Source organism: Centroberyx affinis, unplaced genomic scaffold (genome assembly GCF_046629955.1).
Source record: "Centroberyx affinis isolate AG114_WGS23_722 - 3 ecotype Tasmania unplaced genomic scaffold, CSIRO-AGI_Caff_v1 ptg000025l_1, whole genome shotgun sequence".
NCBI classification, from domain to species: domain Eukaryota; kingdom Metazoa; phylum Chordata; class Actinopteri; order Beryciformes; family Berycidae; genus Centroberyx; species Centroberyx affinis.
In genome coordinates, this window is record NW_027278739.1 from 171001 (window position 1) to 196896 (window position 25896).

At 41.5% G+C, this 25896-nt stretch overlaps 1 protein-coding gene across 3 annotated transcripts in view; it reads left to right on the forward strand.

The window, feature by feature from the left end:
• The first annotated feature begins 7477 nt into the window (after positions 1–7477).
• The window catches only part of arnt2 (aryl-hydrocarbon receptor nuclear translocator 2), a 57743-nt gene continuing 39324 nt past the window's right edge, over positions 7478–25896 (forward strand). For 2 of the 3 annotated variants that reach the window (XM_071515068.1, XM_071515061.1), the window contains exons 1-5: positions 7478–7664; positions 13460–13571; positions 16956–17003; positions 20092–20305; positions 21750–21963. In XM_071515068.1, the coding sequence (XP_071371169.1) occupies positions 7634–7664; positions 13460–13571; positions 16956–17003; positions 20092–20305; positions 21750–21963 (619 nt within the window). In that variant the 5' untranslated portion in view covers positions 7478–7633. Of the gene's footprint in view, positions 7665–13459; positions 13572–16955; positions 17004–18691; positions 18740–20091; positions 20306–21749; positions 21964–25896 lie in introns of all 3 variants that reach the window. The other variant, XM_071515076.1, reaches the window with a different exon arrangement.

The window sequence follows — 25896 nt, forward strand, 5'->3', positions numbered from 1 at the left end:
GCCTTGTGATGACACTGAAATATGCTGAAATATGCTGAAATATGCTTCATTCCATATCTATTGTGGACATTTCCCTGAAGCCGTATGTGGATAAGACTGAGCGGTAAAACCCTGGACAGAGTAAACTGGGCTGTGTAGTGTAAGCCGACGTCAGATCAGATTTACGGCGATGCTTTCCTTAAGTACCATCAAGCAGCGCTCATGCCAATACTGATAGTGGTAATCATGTCTAAATAGGTCATTCATCCCGATGGAGAGACATTGTCTGGCTTCTCAACTATCAGTCTCATCACTAACCGCCCCCAGGACATCAGATCTCAATACAGGCCAGAAATCAGGCCAGTCTGAGAAAACAGCAGGGATTAAGCCACAATGGATGTTATGGGTGTCATAGTCGATATTTTGTCTTGATTATCAATGTAGCTTGAACTCACATTTGTTTCCCCCGGAGTTTTAATTCTTATCAAGGTGGAAAAGTCTCTGAAACAGCATTTAAACCATCATGGGACACTAATAAATAATGCCAATCACCAAACACAAGCCTATTGGGGAATGTGGAGCCATCATCCAGTAAGTAAACACAGGAGAATACTACTACTACTACTAATGCTAATAATGATGATACATATTTGCCGCATACATACATGTGAAATCCGATCAAAATGTCCCATTAGAATCAATCCAGGTTAAGGTCTTCCCACAGACAACCAGCATAGTATTGATCAATTCTTCAGTATGTAATCAATCAAACTGCATCATATCCATCAGATCAGAGGTGGATGACACTGACTGGAGTCCTGTGTCTGCCAGCAGCATGCTACACACTGAGTCAATTCAAAAGTTGAACAGTGTAATATGTCTAGCAGAGGAGTGTGTTTACTGCCACCACTGCATTCTAGTCTGCGGTCTCTCACAAGTACAAGCACCCAGTTAGTGGGTGACTCTCAACCAGCTGCACTCATGCTGGATAAAAGTGAAGCGGGTTTTTACCTCCGCTGACATAATGATAGATGGTGAATATTAAATTCATTTTCAGCGGGGTTCTTTTTGGAGGAAGGATTTCCTCCGAAGCGTACTTCACTGTAGCAGGCTCGTCAGTCTCTGTGCCAGCCGCCTCAACCAAGTTATTACAAATTTTATTGTTTCCATAATTTATAGGAGGAGATTCTGACTGTGAAGAGGTACAGCATTTCAAATGGAAGGCTGAACTTCAGCTTTGCCCCTGGCAATTATTGCAATCTGACTTCATTTCTATGCGCGAGCTATTCCGGGAAATAGTATTTAACTTACAACACGCTCACACACACACACACACACAAACAAATGCACAAATACTACACACTGATAAACAGTAAATAGTAAAGCTGAAAAAATATTTTTGAAAGGTTGTCAGTTGGAAGATATGATGCAATGTTGTGCGCAGATGCAGGCCTGCGTGCAATGTTTGTGTGTGTGTGCGCGTGTGTGTGAGTCAATGCTCAATAGGAAACCACTACAGGAACTCCCTCCTCTCTGTTAAGGCTTAATGAACCCTTCATAAGTTTCTCGGACTGCTTTATCATCTCTTCTCATTCTCCTCTGTTCGTTCAGACAGCAGGCCTTATCAGGCAGATGGAGAGAGCTCTGCTATGTCCAGTCAATCAAAATATTCTATCGCTGTCTATCCAACCGTAGCCGGCCTGGGGTTTCAGATAAGTCGTAGGAGACAAAATGCATCGATGCGAGAACGCAAGAATCTTCAGACGATGGGGATTTGCATTTGCGAAGTTGAAATGTCAATATTGCTGTGAGCTGTCGAGCTGCTTTTTGAGCAATAAGCAGTAGACCATAGCCACAGTAGACAGATTCCACAGACAGACATGTACATAGAGAGTCTGGTTGGACCAATAAGGGATTTTGAAGGCCAATACCAATCCTGATAGTTTTTGTATTTGACCATTTTTATGCCAATAAATACAAGTATTCAGTCTTTTTGCCAGAATTGTATTCTTATCAGGGTGGAAAAGCCTCTGAAACAGCATTTAGACCATCATGGGACACTAAAACTCTCCACACTAAAACATTCTAGGCTGTTTTTCTGTAGCTGTGGTCGCTAAGGAACCTCCATCATATCAGAGGTGGACGGCGTGACTGGCAAATATCCAATATTTAATAAAAGACCAACATCGGCCTGATATCTCAGCAACCAAATTCATGCTGAAAAAAAATGCCGCAAAAGACTAAGGATTTTCTAATCCATACTATCAAATCTCTGTGTAAACACACTGCAACATCTAGGATGCAGTCAGGCTTCCAAGCATCTTCCTCAGCACTGAATGATGATTTCCATTCTAGGTTTACGCTTCACATCCGAGCCCAAAAACAAGCCCGACCAGACACGTCCCATTGTGTTTTTGGCGTGGAGTCATGATCAGCCACTCTGCTCTTTTACCCAGTGTTATTATTCATTGTGTACAGGAATCGAGGGACCAATACTGACCTACTAAAAAGCAACAGATAACAGAATGCCATCACTTCTGGCTCTCATCCTCTCTCCACCTCTCTAACTCTGTGAAAACCCAGCAAGTTTCCTTAAATGAAGCAGATAACGCAGTAGGCACTCTAAAAGGATATTTAACGGCTGCACTGAGAGGAAAACTAAAGTGCAGACACTGCAATGATAAAACTGTGGGGTTCAAACGCTCCCGTTGAGAATGGGCTGCCACCGTAACCACAGCTGCTTCAGTCATCCCCCCCCCCCCCCCCCGTGCCCTCAGACTTATCGCCCACAGGGAGCAGAAGTCAATTTCAACTCTGCTTTGCACTCTATTAGAAATCTATCATGTTGTATTCCATGACTCCACTGTATGCAATATGAAGGGAAACTGTGTTTTCTCTTGCACAGGGAGGTCAAAGGTCAGGCACAGCTACAGAACAGGCGCAATCGAGCTGGGAGGGATTCAGTGTGTTGCTCAATGACACTTCAGCAGGGTGGATGTTTGCCAAAATGAGGATTTGAACTCAGGTCCGCCAGCTGCAGGACGATCTCCAAACTCTGTACACCACCCTACTGCCCAAAAACTATGGCGATGGAGGGGATTTGAACCCTGATTTGAGTATTTGATCTGTTTCTGAGGTCAGAGCAAATCAGAGCAAAGTTACCACATGATACCGTCCCACTTTCCTCCCAGAACAGACACAATTGGTTGATCCAATCCCTGGCACTAACAGGACATTTGGTGGCACTTAACTAAAAAATAACTCAGAAAATAAAGATAGTATGCAAGCACACATGGGCACCCACAATTACAGAGTTCATGCAGTTACTTTGCAATCGTTGAGTCCGCAATCTTCAACTGCACAAACCCAATATCATCAAAACACACTTGTCGAACCCTCTTCCCCTGCCCGTTTCTACTAGAAAATACACACACACACGCACACACTTTTAAAACCTCACTGACGGCAATCCATCACCACACCCTGCATCACAGCATGCCCTCACACACATGGAGAACTGTTGCCGGTGCAGTGGAGAGACGGACAGAGAGAAAAGAGGTATAGAAAGAAAGAAAGAATCCTTCTTCTTACCTGCTCCCCTCACATCCTGCGCTGCTGCTGAAGGTAGGACGGCTCCTGGTACGCACTGAGGAAGCGCTGCGAGAGAGAGAGAGAGAGAGAGAGAGAGAGAGAGGAGAGAGAGAGAGAGAGAGGGAGGAGGGCAGAGGGAGGAGGTATAGGAGAGGAGTCGAGGGAGGGTGGGAAGTTGAAAGGAGAGGTTGAAGAGAGGGAGGACAGATGGGAGAAAGGGGGTAGACGGAGGGACAGAAAGAGAGAGAGAGAGAGAGAGAGAGTCACTGCCGGCTGCTGCTGCATCCCCTCTCTGCATGCTGAGCCCCACAAACACAGCACAGCACACACATCCCTGCTCCTGCTACACTCTATATGTCTGGTTGAGTGTGTGTGTGTGTGTGTGTGTGTGTGTGTGTGTGTGTGTGTGTGTGTGTGTGTGTACGTACATGTGCATAAGAAAGATGCAGCAAGTGTGTATGCCATCAGCCTACGTTTGTCTGCTTAGTTGCCGACTGGGGCTAATCAAACAAGACCAGTAAAAAGTAGGCCTATGTCTGGTTGTTTGTCACATCAAAGATACTCTACTGACTATTCTGTAAGAAGAAGAATCCCTGTGAGAAACCAAGTGTGCCAAGTGTGTGTTTGTGTGTGTGTGTGTGTTTTTACTTCTATCTTTATGAGGACCAAATGTCCTCACAAGGATAGAAAGATGAGGAAATCCTCCAAAGTGAGGACATTTTTAAAGGGTTAAGCTTAAAGGAATAGTTCACCCCAAAATGAAAATTCAGGCATTATCTACTCACCCCTATGTCAGTCGAAACTCCATTGAAATTTGTAGGACTGCCAAGCACAGAGGGAGTTAGCCCATGTGGACCCATCTCAGCCTTCTTCCAAACTATTGAAGTGAACAGGGCCATCTTTTTTACAGCTCAAATAAAGCATAAACTGTCCATCAAATTTCTCCAAACAGCTTGTGCAGCATAATCCAAGTGTTTTATAGCCAAACAATTGCACTGCGAGTCCACAAGTCAAAATATTTACATCATTATCTCGTAGATTTTCCTCGCTGACGATGCTCTGGTCTCATGCAGCCTGCAGCACCCGGGCAGAAGACTCTGCTTGCTGCTGTGGGCTGTAAACACAACCAGTATTGTCAGGGAGATATAGGAGAGAATTAGGTACTTATTGGACTTTTGGACCCACAGTGCAGTCTTGGAGTGGAAAATGAAACCTGGCATTACCTGGTGAAGAAATTAGGCCTCTAATAACTGGATTTAAGACAGTTTTAAACTTTTTAAAGGATAAGTTCAGCACCATTTCCACTCAGTGGATGGTCTTCTACCAAACTTCTACCAAACTGCCGCCAGTAACGCACTTTCACCCCACAGCAGTCTGTGCTGCGGCTGAGAAAAATAGTTCAGTGATTTCCTGATTAGTGAAAGTGTGCATAATGGCAGAATTGTGTTATGTTTATTCTTAACTCCTCTGTGGAGCCTATAAATGGCTTTTTTGGAAATATGTTGACAAACCCCATTTGGACTCATTGTTAGCAGCAAGAGGCAACAGAGCTCGCTGTTTCAACCCGACAGCTGACTCTGGAATCAATATTGTCTGTCGGTCCAAATACTACAGGTAGGCTATGTAAGAGACAAATTATATATAGGTCCAAAATCACTGAACTTATCCTTTAAGGACACAATACATTTAGATCACTTTAGATCACCCAGCAGTCTGCTGACCAGGCTGCTAACAATTTTGGCCAAGGACAAAGAAGATAAGATACAAGACTCAGGCCAGGTCTAAGAGGCAGCTCCAAGAAAAAATAAAACATGAAGCAATCAAGTAATAAAAATCAGAGTGGATGCACCAGTGCTTTGTTAATATACACTATATATACACCCATCCAATTATTGTTTTTGAGGGGCATTTCAGCCGCCCTATTACAGCCTCTATTTTGCCTCTTCCCTGGGTGGGCTCAAAAATGCTCAAACCTGTAGTTCCATAGTTTCTTTCGATTCATTTTTAATTTGAATTCCTATAAAACCCCATTTGCTCCTCTAAGAGTTCAAAAGAATGTATTGACTTCACATCAGTACCTCTCATTGAGGCTTTGGGCCATTTCCCCCATCAGATAATGGCAAATTAAATCCTTATATAATAAGTATATGAATAAATGTATCCTAAAAAGGCACTTAGTGAGTAGTAGGGCCAACAGCCGGGGGCTCCAGGCCTCTATGGACCAATTATGCATGCAATCCTTCTCAAACCAAAGAAAATAGTACAATTCTGTATAGAGGTTTACAACAAGTGTGAGATGATGTATGTAATGATCAAGGTTGATATTTCTGTTTTCTATCCTGGTGAAGTGCCTCTTTCAAACAGCTTTTATCTCAGCTGTAGATCTGTCAGGATATGGCCACAAGGGTCAGACCAATATATTGGAGTCAATATTGACTTTTTATTAAAAATCTGATATCAGCCAGTCAGTGTCGTCCACCGCTGATATGATGGATATGATGCAGTTTGTTTGATTACATATTTATTGTAGAATTGATCAATACTACACTGGCTGTCTATGGGAAGACCTTAACCTGAACTGATTCTAATGTGACATTAGAATTCGAAGTATCAATTAATTCATTATTATGATTAAGATTATTATGATTATTATTATCAATATCCTGGATTTAGTGTCTCATGTTGTAAATGCTATTACAAGAATAAAATTGTGAGGGAAACACTGAATACTTGTATTTTGGAGATTTTTTTTTTTAAGAACATAAATATTGCTATTGTCTATCATGCTGCCTGGGTGGGCACATGATTTGTGGTTTTGAGATGGATTCAACCTTCTCCTAATATGAATTCCATGTTATTATGAATTACATAGTATTAGTTTTTTTGGACTTAACCCGTGCAAACTCTTTCTCTATGAATTGTTAATGAGTTATTTAACCAACAACATGCTGTAGATCTTTCACATCAATATAACTACAGCAGGGGTTCCCAAACTTTTTCATATTGTGTTTCCCCCTCAAACAGACCATTTGATAAGATTTTGTCTCAAGGAACCCCATCTGAGAGGATTTCTATTGTTACATATAGTATAGAATAATATAACTGTCTGTATTGTAAGGTATGAAGCATGCGTATACATTCTCTTATCTTGATTTATAGTGAAATTAAACTAATCCTATTTGCTTGTGACCCTTAGCTGCCCCTGCACCCCACTTTAGGAACCACTGAAGAAGATATAGTGCTGAAGAGGGGGGCTGTTTTCACAGTTTTAATAAGCAGCCCCTGGAATCACAACAGTAAGTGGAGAGTAAACCCACCTAAACTCAGTGTGCCCACCTTTTTATTTGCAGAATTAGGCTGACATCAATCTTTAACACATAAATGTATTGTATTCATGGTAAGTATAACTGATGTAAGTTATGTGAAGATAGTGTCTTTTAGGGGATCAAAGAATGAATGCTTTTGCTGCTTCATATGTCCAGTCCCTCAGTAACTACTGATGATGTGCCCTTGAGCAAGGCACTGAATCCCCATCTGCTCCAGTAAAGTGCACAGTGGCCAACAGTGGAAGACTGTGGTTGTACTGGACAGCAATCAATAGATGATAACAGACAAAAACTACTAGATCAATTTTGGACTCACTTAGGTATGGCAAAGTGCTAATATACCCAGCTGACACCAATGAAATTTAAAACACTTAACCATTCGTCTTTACATTACATTCATCACTGCACCAGTCAGACAGTACAACATTAATTAATTCAAGTAGCCCTAAATCTCGCGGTGCTACCATTCAGACATCTTGCATTTTGATAAGTCTGGTCTAGGAGGGATTTTCTTATTAAATAAGCACACTTATGTTGCTTTCAGTGCAGAAAATACACTTTTATTGTCCGTTTTAATTCGGATTATTTCCACTCCAGTTTAGCGGATGTGAGGTGGTTGGACCGAGCCTCGCGTGCCAAACCCCCGGAGTTACACGGTCTCTCGCGGGGCTCTCGAGCCGTATTGTGCGTCATCTCCATCGCTGCCGTTTTGTTGTTTTTTTTTTCGTTGAGGAAACATGGCAACTCCCGCCGCGGTCAACCCGTCCGGTAAGTCAGTACTCGGTCTGTTAGTGGGGAAGTAACGGAGGGTTTAACAGTGTTAAAATACATAAAAATAAACTACGTTTTGTTTAGACGGTCAGTAACGAGGCTGAAGCCGCCGCCAGGCCGCCGAAGCCTGGCTCCAGCATCCATCCCCCTTCCCCCACTGAACCGCCGTTCACAACACTGCTATTCTTCACAGCGCTGAGGCTAGCTAGCTGCATGTCGAAACGACTCGGTTGTTTAAATATTTTTATTTTGGCTCGGTTGTTGTCGTGTTTTTTGGTTCCGGTTCCAGTTCATTTAAGCTAGCTACGTGCGTTGATGTCCCCGACCCTCTCCGTTCCCAATTCTCCGTGATACAAAAGGCTACTTTGCATATCGTTGCCCTTCAGCGCATCAGATGTTATGTGTTATCTCTGAGTCGGGTCATTTTAACGGTAGGATTCATAACAGGGAGGCCAGCTGGCAGTGTCACTTATGTTATTTGTAGGTCGCAGTCCCTCCTCGCCTGTTGATTCCGTATTGCGTCGGCTTGAGAGAGTCGTGCCGCTCTCCGTTATATGGAGAGAACGAATTGCCAAACTTCATGAAAAATCTGGCAATTTAATATTGTATTGCTTATCGGCAAAAGTACATATTGGACAGAACATCACTTCAAATATCTTACTAATCCGTATGAACCATTCTTCAATTCGGCATACATCCAATACACCAAGCAACACTTATTTCAATAAAATTAAACTTTCACTATTGCTTCTACTGTTCTTCCCTCAATCTTCTTCTACCAACATAAACAGCGGAGGGCGATAGCGAGCAGCGTGAACCAATTCTAAAAGTTTAGATTTTATTGAAATAAAGTGCTGCATGGTGGATCACCTGTATGCCGACTTCATCTGAACACTATAGTAATTCGTTAACGGTCCTAAGCAATTTTCTATCAGGTACATACGTTTGCTGATATGCAAGATGACATTAAGTTGACAGATTTTTAAATGCCATTTGGAGTAATTTTCGCTCCATAGAAGAGAACGTATCAGGACTCGACCCAACGTTGTCGTGAGTGCTAGATAGCTCAAGGTGGTTTGTTCATGTGCATTGGCTATTGTAGTGGAGGGTTGTAAAACAGCAATTATTTATTTCCATTTTCGGGAAATACCGTATAATAAACATTAATGCTCGTTGTTACCGTCAGAGTTAGATTGTAAGTAACTAGCTAACGTCGCCACAGGTTTTCCTTGTTACATTGCGACTGCACTACTAGTGTTACATAGATCTTGGTTTGAATCTGTAACTGTTTGAAATAAATTAATCATTCCATTTAACTCCTAACATATTGTTATATACTTCCTAATCATGCCTTATTGTAGGCAGCCTAAAATTACTCTCCCTCAGCAAATATTAGGAAGACAGTAGGCGAGGCTGATTCCACTGGGTAAAGTAAATAGCTGCTGGCTTGAAACATGGCAGCCTGTATTTACACACTCCCCAAATGTAACTTAATTGCTTTTTGGAGGGAAAAGGAATTTGTAAAAAAGAGGATGTCCAAATTGTGTAATGTGGTAACCTAATTATTCTGGTTTAGAAGACACTTTCTTTGAGCTTGGAGACCTCCATATGAAAACAGGTCAACCTTTCTCTCTCCCACTCTCTGTGTCACCTCATTGACAATGTAAATGAAGAGGAAATAAATAAAGAATTTGCAGGTTATTAGCACCTTGGCTGCATACAGAGTCTTGAAACGAGGCGTTGGTTAGAATGAACAATCAACAAATGAGAAAACATCCCTGCCAGATAATAGAAGGGCACTATGAGAAAACAAAACAAAACCATGTCTCATTCCCTTTCTGAGCAAACAAGCAATCTGCCAGCCATTTGTAGATGAGAGCCCTGTGTCTTGTATGCAAACAGGACGAAACCCTTCAGGCTTGCACCAAACCTAGGCTATTTGTCTGATTCTAGGATACGCGTTAATCCCCTGTATGTTGTTGTAATGTAATGATCTAGAGAGAAGGTTTGAGGAAGCGTGCAGTAAGGGCTATGTGCAGCTTCTCTATCCGGTGATGACACCCAGTTAGCATTAAGTCAAGCCTAATGCTGCTGCTGCTGTGGCCAGAGGAGGACAAAGTTAGCCTGCTGATCTGTGATCAGTGTTGCCCTTTCCCCTCACATGGTAGTAAGGTCAGGTGCAATGACTCCAGACCAGGGACCCGGGGAAGTGGGGAACACTGTGTCACTGCAGGATTATCTCAAGCTGGCCGAGATCCAATTGGTGTAAGAGCATGTGAAACATGGCAAGGGGAATGATCTAATGAGGGTTGCGTGATTACAGAGCACAAAGATGGTTTTAGCTATAAAACATAGTAATGTCATCTTGTCAACTATACAAGTTCCAGTTAGCACAGCTCTCTAGTGGTGTAGTATAAAATCTTCATAGTGTTTGCAAGTGATTAGGCTGTAGTAGTGTAGGTCTGATAATACTAGATTACAGTAGTATGAATAGCAATGCTGATACTTGTATTCTTCAGCCACAGTCTTATGTATGTAAAATAGTTTGTTGCAGTGGTGTTGGCCAATCTACTTCCTTCATTTTGTCACATTATTGTGACAAAATGCTCTATTCTGTTTCAGAGATAGACCTCTCCTGAAGTTAAGTAGAGCAAAGTGTGTGTGTGTGTAGTGAAATTAGCACTGGAATTATTCTCCCTGACATCAACCATAATTCTTTGTGACTGTGTTAGATTTGCCTCTGCAGTATATATGTAGGATGCTGCTGTGCCTTAAGGATTTCACTTCTTTACAACAAACTGAATGACATTGATTGGTAGTGAGGTATTTGGAAAAGTGGTAATATAAAAAGGTCCTTTGCTTTTGGGGATTATAAATGTGTCGGGCTATAAATCTGTGTGTGTGTGTGTGTGCATGCGTGTGTGATGTCTTTTGGGGTCTTTAAACAGAATGGTAAATGTCCTGAGGCTGTTTGACGGACTCGGCGGCTGGGGAAAAGACGTCTGGAGGAAAGAAAGGAGGGAAGGCAAGAGAAAGAAAGAGCGAGAAACAACCTTGTCTGAGGGAGTGAAGTGATTGAAAAGGAGAAAGTACGCTGCATTCCCCCTGGTCTCACAACACCCTCTGATTAATGCGTTTGACCTCAGGGCTTTTTAGCGACTGACTAAAGATGTGGATGTGATTGAGTTGGTGGAGAAAACCAGGCATACGATTAACTGTGCCAGTGTTTCCCTCACACTCAACCCAAGAAAACCAGTACACTTACATGCACTTAAAAGAATGCACCAAGTTTTTGGTAGATTGGGATTATCCCATTGGTCAGCCTACCTGTTAAGTGATGAGAACATAGACACCAAAATCATCCATATGTTCTTGATAGATCATAGTCTCTGGTGCTCCATGCTAACTCTTTAGTGTGCACTGTGATGAGTGATAGTAGGCCATTAGTACTATCCAAAGTATGGAGACTGACCTTTAAGTAATAAAAAGTTGTTGGGTTTTATTAGCCTATATTGCCTGTACATTAATATTTAAAAATGAAATATCATTAAACAGGGTCTGAAATTACCACCTGCCAAGCACCAAATACTGGTGATTTTTTTTTGGCGGATAAAATAGAGTCACCTGTCACACTGGCTGGGAACTTATTGAGATGTTAAAATTTGAATGTCTCAGTTTTATACAGTCTTTCATACAGCCATGATGAATTACAAAGCACCTGACTATACACAAAATAGCACTGAAAATGGGTAGGGTGACATATTTCTATATGTCTTTAGCAGCCCTTGGCTGAGCAACAAGTTAATTTCAGATCTTTCCACAGAGAAAGTAGTTTCTCCTAGTTCAAAAGAGTAAGTTATTTTTGTATCATATTTTGTGAAAATTTGGCCAATTTCCTACACAAAACTGACGGACACATATCATTACCATTTAACTTAAAAACTGCTGCATGTTCTTATTTTCTCACTTCTGAGATAATGCTAGTTGCCTTCTATCACTCAACATACTGTATGCTGAAGTGTTAGCATGGAGCCATCTATCACTCAACATAGTGTATGCTGAAGTGTTAGCATGGAGCCATCTATCACTCAACATACTGTATGCTGAAGTGTTAGCATGAAGCACTGGAGCCAATGATCCACCAGGGACACGTAGATGATTTTGGTGTCTATGTTCTCATCTCTTAACAGGTGACCAACGAGACAATCTCCCAAATAATCACAGTATTCTTTTAAGGCTCAGTTGTAACACTGGGAGTTGTAATAGGCTGCACAGCTTAGACATCAGTCCTTTATTAGAGGAACAATTTTGACTCGTAGGAGAAAAAGAGCACTTTGTCTGTGGTGTTATCAGCCAAACTGAACGACCGGACAGTATCTTGTTGTTTCTCAGATGAAGTAGCGTCTTCCTCAGATTAGTTTAGAGCAGTGTGTGTTTACTTGTACCCACTTCATGAATGCATGATTGAAGGCTTGCTCTTTGCAAGGCCCTGCATTACAGTGTTTCTCTGGAGGAGCTGGAAGAGAAGACATGGGGGGGAATGCACACTGTATCAAATATTAACTGTGTTACTGGGTGCACTGGGGCATACCGGAGGGTTTGTTTGGCCTATCCATTGCATCTGGCTGAATGAGTGAGTGAGTGAATAGAGCGGAGAGATGGAGGGTAAAACAGCAAGGCAAATAGAATGAATTTGTGGACAGGCGAGGAAGAGAATAATAGAGAGAGAGAGGAAGATGGAGGCTGATTTGGCACGCAATATAATTCCTCTCAACCATAATGACTATGTCCCACAGCAGACTGGGTTGATATTGAATGAAACTGCCAGCACATAATCTCTTTATACTTTATTGAGTTCATTACTGAACAAAAGCTTACTGAAGGACCTGTGGAAAAAAAAAAACTTGTATGTAGGTCTAAAATATCATCTGATAGGATTTGGTATCTAGGCTGCTGCTAACTAGAGCCTCAGGCTACAGTATGTAGGCCTGTGTTGATTGATTGTTCTTGGGATGCACTGATGCCAATACTCATGGAATATAGTGCTGACATCAGACTAAAATCGGCTTTCAGAGTCAAAGAGAGCCCCCAATACTAAAATCAAATACCACGTGTCACAAGTAACAAGTCTGAGAGTTAGATAAACTTGTTATTCAGCTTTCTCCAATGGAAACATACTTTATATCTGTGGTATAAATGTTTTTATCCAGCGACCCCAAACTAATGGGCTAGGTGTATGCCGTTTGGTAAAAATATGTGTTGGATTAGTACTCAAAAAGTGGATGAATATGGATTTTTGACTGTTGATAAAGATAGGCTATTTTTGGACTGAAGCTGCCAATAGCCAATATTTTGTGCTAATGTTCAATATCTTTAAATTTGACCATTTAATGCCAAAAACAAACAAGTGCAAGTGTTTCCCTCAGAATTTTATTCTTGTCAGGGTGGAATATGATCAAAATGTTAGAAGAATCAATTCAGGTTAAGGTCTTCCCATAGACAACCAGTGTAATATTGATCAATTCTAGCCTAATCAAACAAACTGCATCATATCAGAGGTGGATGAGACGGAGTGGCTGATAACCGGTTTTTAATTAAAGGCCAATATTGGTCTAACCCTAATATCTGCATCCATATGTCTATGATTTGGGTGTTTTGTTAAAATGTTTCGATCACATGGTAACATAGTAACTGGCTGTTGCACTGCTGAAGTGTAGCCTAATATTAGTCCTGTGTAGGCTGCTGCCTGTACTAACTCTGCACTGACCTGCTGTTACTGTTGTGTCTTCCAGAGATGGGCAGCGAGTTGCCGGGGACGGTAGCAATGCCTGGGGCAGTTGGGGCAGGCCAGGTGAGGATGGGTGGAGCCATGCCAGGCCGAGGGGGCAAGAGGAGGTCAGGAGGGTGAGTATCCCCGTGGCTGGCCTGCCGTGGAAGTTCACCACCACTAATAATCTTTCTCTTATGGCAGGGGTTCAAAATATTTTCATGTCATGTCAGGGTCTGAAAATGACAGACAATCACCAGATGCCGGTAAAATGTGAATTGATTGCAGATACTGTTACGGACCCCCATTTGATAACATTTAGTCCCAGGGACTCATATGGGAAGATTTTTGTTGTTGATTCAGTATTGAATTGTTAAACTGTCTACACTATACGTGAGGAGATCACAGCGGTGACATGAAACCTATGAATACAATAGTCATTCTTGCACAATCTCTAAATGGTATAATTTCTGAATTGAATTATAGTAAAATCAGACTATTCCTCAATTTGCTGGGGACCACCTGGGACTACCTCAAGCACCCTGCGTGTCCCTGGACCCCAGTTTGAAAACCACTGGTCTGTGGGAATGCAAGCAATAAGCGAAGCAATAAGAATTGAGATATCTATCAAAGAAGCTGCAGCAGGACGGCAGCAGGCCCTTCGTGGCCGACCTCTCCTGGTTTTCAGGAGACTGGCATGAAAAGGCCAATTTATACTTCTATGTCAAAGTGTCGACGTAGCTGTGTTGTAGGTCTTTGCAGTTCCAGCATAGCCTGCAGAGGCTGCCACAGCAGCTCATGTGCACCTCTCCAAAACTGTGCGTAGGGCGACACAAAACCGCAACAACTGTGATTGGCTCGCTTTGTAGAGATTAGCTGAGGAGGTTCCCATATATATTCATTTGTAGGACACCTCATCTTCAAATGATAAAGATTACCAGATGTCACTGAGTTCGTGGTGAGAAATATCCAAGAAAATGGGTTTCAGAGAATGTACACTATTATTTCTTCTGTTATTACTTAAGTGCTGAAAACGCATGCCACTGCAGTCTAACTATAAATGCTGGCACTGCCGTAGACACCTACGGCGTAGCTACAGCGGCACTTTGACGCAGAAGTATAACTTGGCCTTAACACCCCAAGGGACTTTTCAGCTATGATTGAATTGAATCATTTAATTTGTCCTGTAAGGTCAGGGGGGGATCAACAAAACAATCCGCAATTGCAAACACAATGGCCTATAGAGTCACAACAGATATTGAACTTGAAAGCTGAATGTTGCTGAAAGGAGACTCCAGATCCAATGCCAGGTATTTTATACACACTGGCAAGAGCACCGATGAAAGAATAAATTGGAAAATGGAAAAACAGGGTGTGGTTTGGAAAGGCTGGGGGGGGGGGGTTGCTCTGCATGAGTTCAATACCATGTAAACCTAATCCTCAGGGGGCAAAGCAACGTATTTACTCCATGCACAGGCATTAGGCCTACACAAACATGAATAAATAATACAGACCTGGATCTAGGCAATATGGCAAATAAACATGGCACAGGGAGGCAAGAGGGACATGTCTTGTCTATCCATTGTTACTTTATTTATTTAACCGTGTGTGTGTGTGTAGAGATGAGCTAGGGTCTAGTTCAGTAAGAGGATCCCAAGACAACAACAGACACACACAGTAATCCTCACCAGCGCTCACTCATACAGACAGCCTTGCTCCCATGGTGCGTTAAGCCGTCAGGTAAATCATGCATACAAACTCAATTCTGACAAGACAGCCTTGGGGTGGGGGATTGAGTGGGTGGGGGGGTACAGTACAGAGACGACAGAAGACAAGAGGCAAGGCTTTCATTTGGCCTCAGTGTTGCTACAGGGGAGGGAGGGCAAGAGGGACCATTTTGCTTTATTAATGAGCATGCTATTGTGTTATGCTATCTATGATTACTTAGAGCCACCACTCAATACACAATGAGACTCTATGGCTCCATCTCCCTCTATCCATCTCCATATGTCATAGTATGAATATCATAGTAATTAGTACTCTGTCCTGGCAGACGGGAGGATATGGAGACACACTATGCAGGCTGCCAAGCCCCTGAGTCAGGATTTAGTTAGATCAACACACAGTGGTCTGCGATGCGTGGAAATGATCGGTCAATTATTTGTCACGACAGCGTCCAAGCAGTTTATGCAATCGTGTAATTTGTTGATTTGGCTGGAGCGGTGGTTTCGTCACTGGTGTGTGTTTCATTTGATTCCTTTTGTTGAACACATATACAGGACAGCACAGTTATCAGTATGTTTTAGGGTTAAAAAAGGTGAACAAGGTGAGGATGAGTCATGGTAGCAGTTGGTGACCTTCTCTACAACTGAACCTCTCAACTTCCTATGAGAAGTGGCTTCATAATAGCAATTGTACAGGATGGTTTGTCTGAACATCGCTCTTTCCATGTTTTTTTTTTCACCACTTTGTTTATTAGTTTTCACAATTAAAAAAGAAGCATTATGTATACAAAAGTACAGGAAAAACATTTTTTTTTTTTTTCAAGGAAACAAACAGACAAAACAGATAAAATAAAATGAGATACTCTTTCCATGTTTTAATAGCATTCTCTCTGTCTACATGTGGATATTGTATGGAGAGGCAAGAGTACAGCTAGTCGTGTAAAAGGGGAAAAAAGCCTGGATGATTTGATGACACATTTGCATGCACTGTAATTTTTTCTCATTACATCATGTTGACACATTCGTTAATAATGTTCTACCAGGCAACCTTGGATTATCTCAAAATACTGCAAAACCAAATAATGGCACAATTTTTCGTCATCGGAGCAAATTTACATTTTTCTTCTCCATCTGGTACATGCCTGCTCCTAAAGTGATTGTGTCAGACGTAGTGAAGCTAGCTATTTCACCCATCATCATGACACGATAGCTAAGAATCGTATTACAGATGGTTGGTTTCAAACCTACGCAATGTTGTGACACACCAATTTGATTCCAGTGCACCTGGAAGCCAGCCAGAGCAAAGAAATGGCTCATCACTTGTGCCTGTGGTGATGTGTTGAGATGAAAGCATCAGCACTGTAGTGAGGAACCATCCACTGCTGGCCGGAGAAACAGATTGACCTATTGGTTTATTTGTCAGTAAACACAAGTTTGTCACTTTCAGCAGCAGAAACAAATGGGGAAGAGCTCTGAAAACTGCAGTGCACCACAGGATTTACGTTCTCGCCCCAAATTGATGTCTACACAGAGATATCAGTGTGTTTTTCACCAAACACAGACAACATAGCCACGAGGAAATCCAAGGTGCTGTCAGCCCATAATCTGACAGTAGTAACAGTGATTTCCTGTGGTTTTTTTTGGAAATTATATTTATTGATTTTTGTTATTTGACAAGGCAATAAACAACATAAGAACACACAACAATCACCAAAGCAAATAAATACACAACAACATTCGGATTGTTTACAAACCCAAAATATATATATAAAATATTTCCTGTGTTTTCTTTCTCAGAATGGACTTTGACGACGAGGATGGAGAGGGACCTAGCAAATTTTCAAGGTGAGAAAACTGAAAGGAGACGGCAACAGCTATGTGTAAAATAATTATCTGTTTTAGAACTAAAGACACAAAGACCACACAGTTCCTATTTCAGGGTATCTGCAGGTCCTTAAAATCTCTGAAAATAAATCATCTTAATTTAAGGCCTTGAATTGTACTCGAAAATCTAGATTCATGTAAAACAAGGTTTGCACTGATGCGCATCCTATCTGTGTTACTAAGCACAACTGGACTTCATGTCCCTAAACTATTAATTTCCTGTTGTCCCTTTTCTCTTCCTGCCCATGTATATTCTCAGAACTTTCATTAGTTATGTTCAGTCTGAAACAGGCTGGTTTTGTCAGCGTTGCTTCTGGTTTTTGGCTTTTAAAATTGGTGTTAAATTAAATTCCAGGTTGCATCAAATAGGTCTTGAGAAGTCTTAAATTTGTCTTTTGGAAACCTGCAGATACCCTGTATTTGTAACATTGACTGTTGCATGACTACTTCATGATTCAGTCATTTTCAGTCACTGGTGTATTCACTTTTTATTCACCCCATCACAAATACAGTGCAGTTACGACCCATTATTATATTTTGAGTGTTGGATAATTTTTCCTCGCTGTTTTGCATTCCTTTCAGACTTTTTTTTGACAGCAAGTCTCTCTCTCTCTCTTGCATCTCAGGCATTCTCTCACATTTTGTTTACCTCAACTTGTTTTTCTTTTCTTCTTCTCACATTCTATAGTAGCGGATGTAAATCCATTATGTCCTGAGCTGACAGCACACACTGGATTTATTTCTATAAAATTGAGCAGTGGCAGTGGAAAGGAGGCGCTGCTCTCTGCTGAAGAGAGGAGGAACTGCAGCACCATAAACAGCATTCCTATTAATGGAATAGAACAGTGCTCATTCACAAACTCCTAATTTACAAACCACAATATTTGGAAATGTTTGGACCTGCAGCATAATGTCAAGACAAAAGTTTAATATGTTTAATAATTGATACAGGTCTTGGCATACCAGGCAAATGTAAGATTTCCTTGGTCACAGGGGAGCTCCACATCCCTGCTTTGAAATAGAGTAGCACTGAATATATACCCTGGAAACATGTTGTTCCTATATCAGAGAACATGCACTACTCTCTCCTGTAGCCAGATACTATACGTAACTTGATACTATCTATCATCAGCATGATATAGGGCCAGCTTGGATGTAAAAATTCAGACAAACACAGCATTAGTTTTCCATTCATTGTCAGTGTAGAAGCCCCAGGATGCACATTGGTAGGACGTCGCAGAATACAGACTTCTCTGTTTTCTAACTTTGGTTCAGAGTTGTTCATGTTCATACGTTCTTAAATTTAGTGGTATTCCCCTTTTACTTACTCTGCACACATAAAGTTAAATACATTTTGATTCTTTTTAACTAGTGTGCCTGTATTTTAACCTATCCTTATTCAGAGGAGGACAGAATACGTGGCCTTTTTGTCATTACACCCATTGCGCTAGCCATATGCAGCCTGGTTTTCCCAACTTTGAGTTCCCTCCATGTTGTTACCATCAGACTTTCAACCATCTACTATCATGCATTAGTGTGGACCATTGTATGTGAGGGATATGGGTAGTGATGCTGCAACATAATGCATAATGCATTTCATCTATACGTATATACTCTGTGTTACATACTCTTTCCTCTCTGGTCTGCAGGTATGATGATGATCAGGTTCCTGGTGGGGATAAGGAGAGATATGCCAGGTAGGCTTAGCCAGCAGGGGCCATAGAGGATTTCCATTGGCTCAGGGACCTTTGTGCTAAGCATCAACAGACTGTGTGTCTGTACACAGTTTACACCTGTTCTAATCTTGCCAAAATGAAATACTAACAAGTGGTGCTACAAAAATGAGGACAGGATTAGGGTTAGACCGATATATTGGGCTGATAGTGGTCTTTTCTTAAACATGATATCAGCTAGTTAGTGTCGTACACCTCCAATATAATGGAGGTTCCTCCCTGACCACAACTAAATATGTTTTATTATCATTATTTTTACATCAGATGTCTGACCAGAGAAATCTTTCAAGTGTGACTTGGGAGGATTACTCAACAGTCTGTAAAACCTGCAATGAAAACTGTCCCACCCTGCCTTAAGGGACAATTTCAATGACCCATGATGGCATAAATGCTGTTTCAGAGGCTTTCTGACAAGAATAAAATTATGGGAGAAACACACCAAATTGTCAAACAAAATATCATCCATTGTTCACTCCAAAAATATCGGCATCAGCCTTCAAAAACCCATACTGATTGAACCCTAGTTGGGATCTGAAAGCATAGCATTTCAGTCCCCAGTCAAAGTGTCATTTTGTATATTAATAAAGTGTAGGGTAACAGAAGCTTTCTGACTTGGTCCCAGACCAAGAAATAACAGGTGAGAGCTTTGCACAGAGGCAAATCCAGAGTACATCTTATAGTCTAATAGCTTCTAATGGCCTTTTGCTTAGCCTAACCTCCCATGTTGCCTTTGCCATCCAAAGGAAAATCTCTTCATACCAAACTAAGTTTCACAACAGAGAACTTGCTGACTGATCAGCTTTGTCGTATAAGCAATATATTTTTACAACCTCAGAGGAAAACTCAAACTCAGAGAAAAGAAGCTCAATGTAAAACACCCCTCTAGTACTGTATATTTATGCATAATACGTGTTTTGCCATGAGCAGATGACAAGCAGTATGTATCCTCTTCAGCTATTTTGCATCAGTGTTTCCTCTAAAATGTTCTACCCCACAATTTATTACAGATTCCAGAGGAAACTATATATTGCCACTCGTGATAAGTGAGTTGTATAGACAGAAGCAGTCTTGTTGCGTCTGAATTATAATATGGGAAACAACAAAAACAGATTGTAGTCTGTTTGATGGCCATGCTTGAATGAAATTGTCAAAGCCCATTGTAAAGCAAATTCAGATGATTGGAGAAGCGTGTAATGATCGATGATCAGACACAGCAAATCCATTTATCAGCTTCCATTTGTTCTAGCATGGCTGCCTTGTGGTTCCCCAAGTCTCGAGCCTCTCCAATGGTCTAATTCCTCTTCTCTCTGTTTTAGAGAGAACCACAGTGAGATTGAGCGACGCCGGCGCAACAAGATGACCCAGTACATCACCGAGCTGTCCGACATGGTTCCTACCTGCAGCGCCCTGGCCCGAAAGCCGGACAAGCTGACCATCTTGCGTATGGCTGTCTCCCATATGAAGTCCATGAGGGGTACTGGCAACACGTCCACTGATGGGGCCTACAAGCCTTCTTTCCTCACCGAACAGGTACTGTACTGTCAGAGACCCAGTTAGATTGTCTCCCGTAGCTCTGGCATGGTGGACGTAATATATAACAACTGGTGCATGATGACCAGATTTGTTACAATGTCTTACTCATGCTCCTGTGAGGGCGTGGCCAGTGTACATAAAACAATGTTTCTTATAAACTGATAATCCCAGTTCTTAATTCTGATTGGTTGAGTCGAGTCCAAAGCCATTGTAAATTAAAATAATTGAAACTAATGAGGCTAGCATTGGCTACCTTGCTACTGCAGCATTAGCTGAGTATTAGGCTATACTCCTGATTATCGCTACTTGGTGAAGCAAATACCACATACAGCTGATTACAAATAGATTACCTCCTTAGCAAATGGTGTAGGCTACATTTCTAACCTGCCTCCATATTTAGTTTGTTTTGGCTCTTGAAGTAGCACTGACATAGGTGCAATGAATTATCTTTCGTATAGGTCACTAACACATTTTTAGTGCTTGACAGCATTAAAACATGTCTTTTGAAAACTACGGCAGTGAGAAATGCCAGGTTTGAAGGGCAGCCTTGTGCATCAGTTCAGTTCAGTTCAAGTTTATTGTCACATACATTTAAAAATCAAAGTATCTTATATGAATCTGAAACAAAAATTTACATTGGTGGTTGCTCATTTACCTGGGCAGGCTTCCCAAATTTTAACATTGTGTGGTAAACACTGCACTCATGTCCCATGGCCAAAACTATAGCGGTATACATGAATACCTTTCTTTTTGGCATGAAAATGATCAAATTTAAAGATTGAATATTGGCACAAAATATTGTCTTTCGGCAACTTAATTCCAAAAATATTAGTATCTGTATTGGCCTTCAAATAGAGTGAGATTTTCCCATGTTCTATTTTTGGTTGCTATATGGTACTCCTCTCCTCTACTCCTACAGTCACGAGCGCTGTTGCACCCACTCTCGCTATGCAGTCTAAGCAGAGTGAAAGCACCAAGCAGTGTTCAGTGAGATGCGTGAAACTACTGTTCAAAACAAGATGCTGGGAAGACAAAAATGTTACCCACATTTGGACTAAAGTTAAACAGCAGACTCATCTGCCAAATCATGTTCTGACTGCAAGAGCAAACGATAGTTATCAGCTAACTGGTAGGCAAGCCAGTCAGACAGGTCTGTTTTATAAATACTGCACAGAGCCTGTGTGTGTGTGAGAGAGCCAGCCAGCCTCCAACAGTGGGTAGGCTCAGGTCTTATTGCCAAACTTCAAACTTAGTATTTTTTCGTTTCATAATTTTGTGAATGTAAAACAATTAGAAGAAAACAATAGAGGAAAACCCCATTAATAGCCACTTAAATTTCACTTGCTAGCATAATCATGCAGTTAACAAAAACTGTCAAATCAATAGCATGATACAGTCAAATTATTAAGATATTCTTTTATGCATTCTCTACCTGCTGTAGGAGCTGAAGCATTTGATCCTGGAGGCGGCGGACGGCTTCCTGTTTGTGGTGGCGGCGGAGACGGGCCGGGTGATCTACGTGTCGGACTCGGTGACACCGGTGCTGAACCATCCCCAGGCGGAGTGGTTCGGCAGCACCCTATACGAGCAGGTCCACCCTGATGACGTGGACAAGCTGAGGGAACAGCTCAGCACCTCAGAAAACTCCATGACAGGTACAGGAATGCCGGCAATTCCGTCCCAGGAATGGGAAATATTCATTCACTTTTTCCATGTTCACGTTGTTCTGCTTTTATTGTAGAAAAATCGCTGCCTCAACCACATTTTGTTATGATAATGATAAATGGGTTTGTTTCTATGAGGACTCACTGGAGTAGCGGCCACTATCAGCAAGCAGTACTTGCTCCATTTTTATTCTGGTTGTTGTTGCACCAAATCCCATTTCCTCTTCGTTGTGATTCATTGGTCCAGGTCATGTGATCTCCTCCGCTCTGCCTAAAATAAGCCAGTTACAGCATCCTTATCCAAACTGCCGTTTTCTCGTCACCTTGCGGCTACTCTCCTTTTTCTTGAATGACAAAACCGGGCTGACAGTTTGAAAAAAGTAGAGTAGACTGCTTTTGTCTGCTTCCCTCCCACATATTGATGTCAGATATCTCCCTCATATTGTATCGTTGACAGTCTAAGTCACATTTGTTATTCTAATTCATATCATGAATTGTAATCTGACTGTGTTTGAGCTACACACTGTTTCTCATTCCTTTCCTAGTTACACATCTGAAAGTCAGTTGTACTGTAGTGTGAAAGCTGTTTGAAATCAGTAGTGGAAACAGAGTCGAGTCAGATGTTTCCAGATGATCGCTCTCTTCCTACCAAATGATTTCCCCTCTGTACTCACTCTACTTGCTCTCTAAAAAAACAGTTCAATCTCTCTCCCTAGCTCTTATCCTATTTCTTTTCCTAGCACTTTGCTCTTACATGATCATTCCGTGCTCACAGGAATATTCTGCTGTAAGACACTGGGTAAGACTGACAGCTTAGTGCCTAAAATGTAAAAATGTCAGACATCCCTCGCAGTGCTCACTAGAGGGCATCATTGTCTTGTTAAATCTCCTGTTCCCCATGGTACCCAGAGGCCCCACAGCATCTCCTCACTGAGAAATCTGCTGCTTTTCTTTATTTCTGTACATTTGGTCTGTCCATCTGACCCCGGAGGCCCTTCCACAACAGCCAGCCCTCTGAACCACACAGATTACCCAGCAGGGGCATGTAATCCACATAACACAGTAATCTCCATGAAGAACTGTGGCAGATGAAAACACACACACACACACACACGCACACATCGGACACACAAACACATGCGCATACGTGCCCTTTGAAGTCATAGCATTCAAGCCATTTCTCGGTGTAAAATTTCATTCTGTGAAAGTCAGTGGAACTAAAGCAGTATGTTTTGGAGGCTCCTTCCCCTTATTTTGCTGCTTGGCGTTTGAAGTCTGTTGTGTGCATGTAGCAGTACTGCATGTTTTGCCCGTTAGCTGACACGGACGGGCCGAACAGCATTAACCAACCACAAGTGGAAAAAGTGGTTGTTTTTTGCAGGCCAGTTGTTGCTGTCTGTAGTTCATTGTGGTGGGAGTAACAAATGAGAAGTGATCCGTTTAGTGCTTTGGATGAAAATATGGGTCAGCCTAACATTGAAGACATTACTAGTGTGTTGAGTTGCACATTCTCTAAGCCAAATCAATCTGTGAGTGCACCTGAACTTTGAACTTGGCATCTGAAAACATTTTTCCATTCTACGTGTAGAAAAATGCATTTTTTCAATGAACTTTCTGCTGTAAGTCTTCACCATGCAGATATTTTTTCAATGTGTGCCTCCTAGTACTTTGCAGATGCAAGGCCTTCCCTTGATGTCTTGTTCATCTTTAAAATAGAAGAAACACTGTACTGTAGCCATAAAATGATCAAGAGTTTTTTATGTAAACAACGTGGATTTGTTTATATTCATAATTTCACTTGCAGAGACAGAGAGTATGTCGTTTGACCACAATGACTATGTTAAATACATTTATTACCATCAAAGTCGGAAAGTCTTAATTTTTAATGGTTACAAGGCTACAATGTTTAAATCTGGATCTCAGTGCAGCAGCTTGGAGAGGAAGCTCCCACCCCTTCATTTGATATTGAAGGCATTTCAGGTAACCACACCAGCTACTTCACCCATCGGCACATCATTGACTAGAATTTCCAGCTCACTATAAGATTGTAACACTAATAACACTGCTAGACTAGCAAGCTAACTTAAGAGTTGAGTAAGAAGAATGCTAAATCTGCGTCGGTACAAAATTAAATTTTCTAACTTCACTTTTCTCTACCGATCAAAAGCTTCTCCAGTATTAATAGGATGTCTCCTTTTATCCCCGAGTTTTCTCTACTCAACATTGAGATCAGGTTTTTGTTTCTTTGCTCTTCCAAACCTCTGTGCTCGTGGCGGGCTCGTACATCCTCGTGCATGCGCTGGAAAATCACATAATAAGTCTTTTTGTTGTATGGGGACCTACTTTGCTCACTAGTGCCAATAGTGGCCAAAAACTCTCTTGGTCATCTTTAGCTCTGTAATGAGGGCTGCTACTGCAATAACACTGCCACAGGAAAGTATAATTACAATTTACAGCAAGTTTATGGCCAATGTTCAGAAATGGTGCTTTTCTAAATACTTAATTGTAAATACTTTTCGATCCATCCCTGACATCTCCCCACACCGCCACTGCTACAGGTTATGGCTACCTGCTGCAACCCCCACTTCTTCCTCCACCTGTTGATGTGGTGTGTAATTGAAGAAGGCAGCGAAGGCTGACTCGTTCATCCAACAGCCATGAAAACTCGCATTGCTTTACTCTGACTCAGAGGGATGTTCCCATCTCTTCTCATCATCCTTACTGGAACAAATCACTTTACCAAACAGATACTGACAGATTCCCCCCCAGCCTCCATACCTCAAGTCCAACACATCCCCTCCCTTTCTCTTCCTTCACCTTCCCTTCATTCACCTTCCTCTCCCAAATTGCTGCATTTAGACTGCGAGTAAAAAAAATGATAGGTCACAATTTTTTTTATCATTTTTAATTGTTGTTTATATTGCCTTCCTTTACCCTGTAATTCCACAGCATCTCACACTGACAATAATCCCTGTGTGTGCGCAAGAAGAACTCGTGGTGCAAGTGTGTTAGCCTGAGGGTCCGTACAGAGTGCCTGTTTTCTATCTGAGAAACACACACTTGCAGCTGTACGCATTGTGGAAAAACTGACATATCTACACTGACCTAAAGTATGCAGAACGATTATAGAGGAGTTCTTCTCACTTGTCAATACTGCGCATGATTCACCTGCTCATCTCCTAATATGTAAATGAAGGCTTAAAATCTCCGAACTGTATCCATTCAAATGCTGCCACCACAGATCAAAAAGTGACTACGTCATGTCACATGCATTTCAAGAGCTTGGCATCGTCAAAATGACTAAAAAACGGTGAGATGGAAAAAAACAGAGGGTGATACAAAATATATTGAAATCATGTCTCGGCTGAGTTGTGATTTCCTTGCATGGTTTAGCCTCACTGAATGTTTATAATAACTGATGAAGTAAGGGTTAAGATTTATAATGAGATTGATAGATACTCATTTTTAATACTAATATAGTTAATGGAATATTTGTTTTGACACACTAAGTACATTGTATATAGATCTACATCACTGTTGGATAATTTGAAAAGCCATTAAAGAATTCAATAATTCCAGTCAAAACCAGCATTTGATATGGGTAATTATTTATTGACAGAAATTCACTAACATTGAATGCAGGGTGTAATTAATACACATTAATATTTTTTTTGGGGGGGGGGAAATAAACTATTCAAGAGTGGCCAGCATGTGCAATAAATTTGAGGGTTTTGCTACACAGAAAGGCCAATCACCAAAACGGAAAAAAGGTAATGCAGTCACAATCATCACACACATGTTGTGAGAAACAAAACTGTATCATAGACAGGTGATTTTTTTCAAGAAGTGAAATGCCCCTGACCCCATGTCACCTCCGCTGCAAAACGGTGATGTCACTAAAGAGAGGTCAGAGGAGGGGGGGGG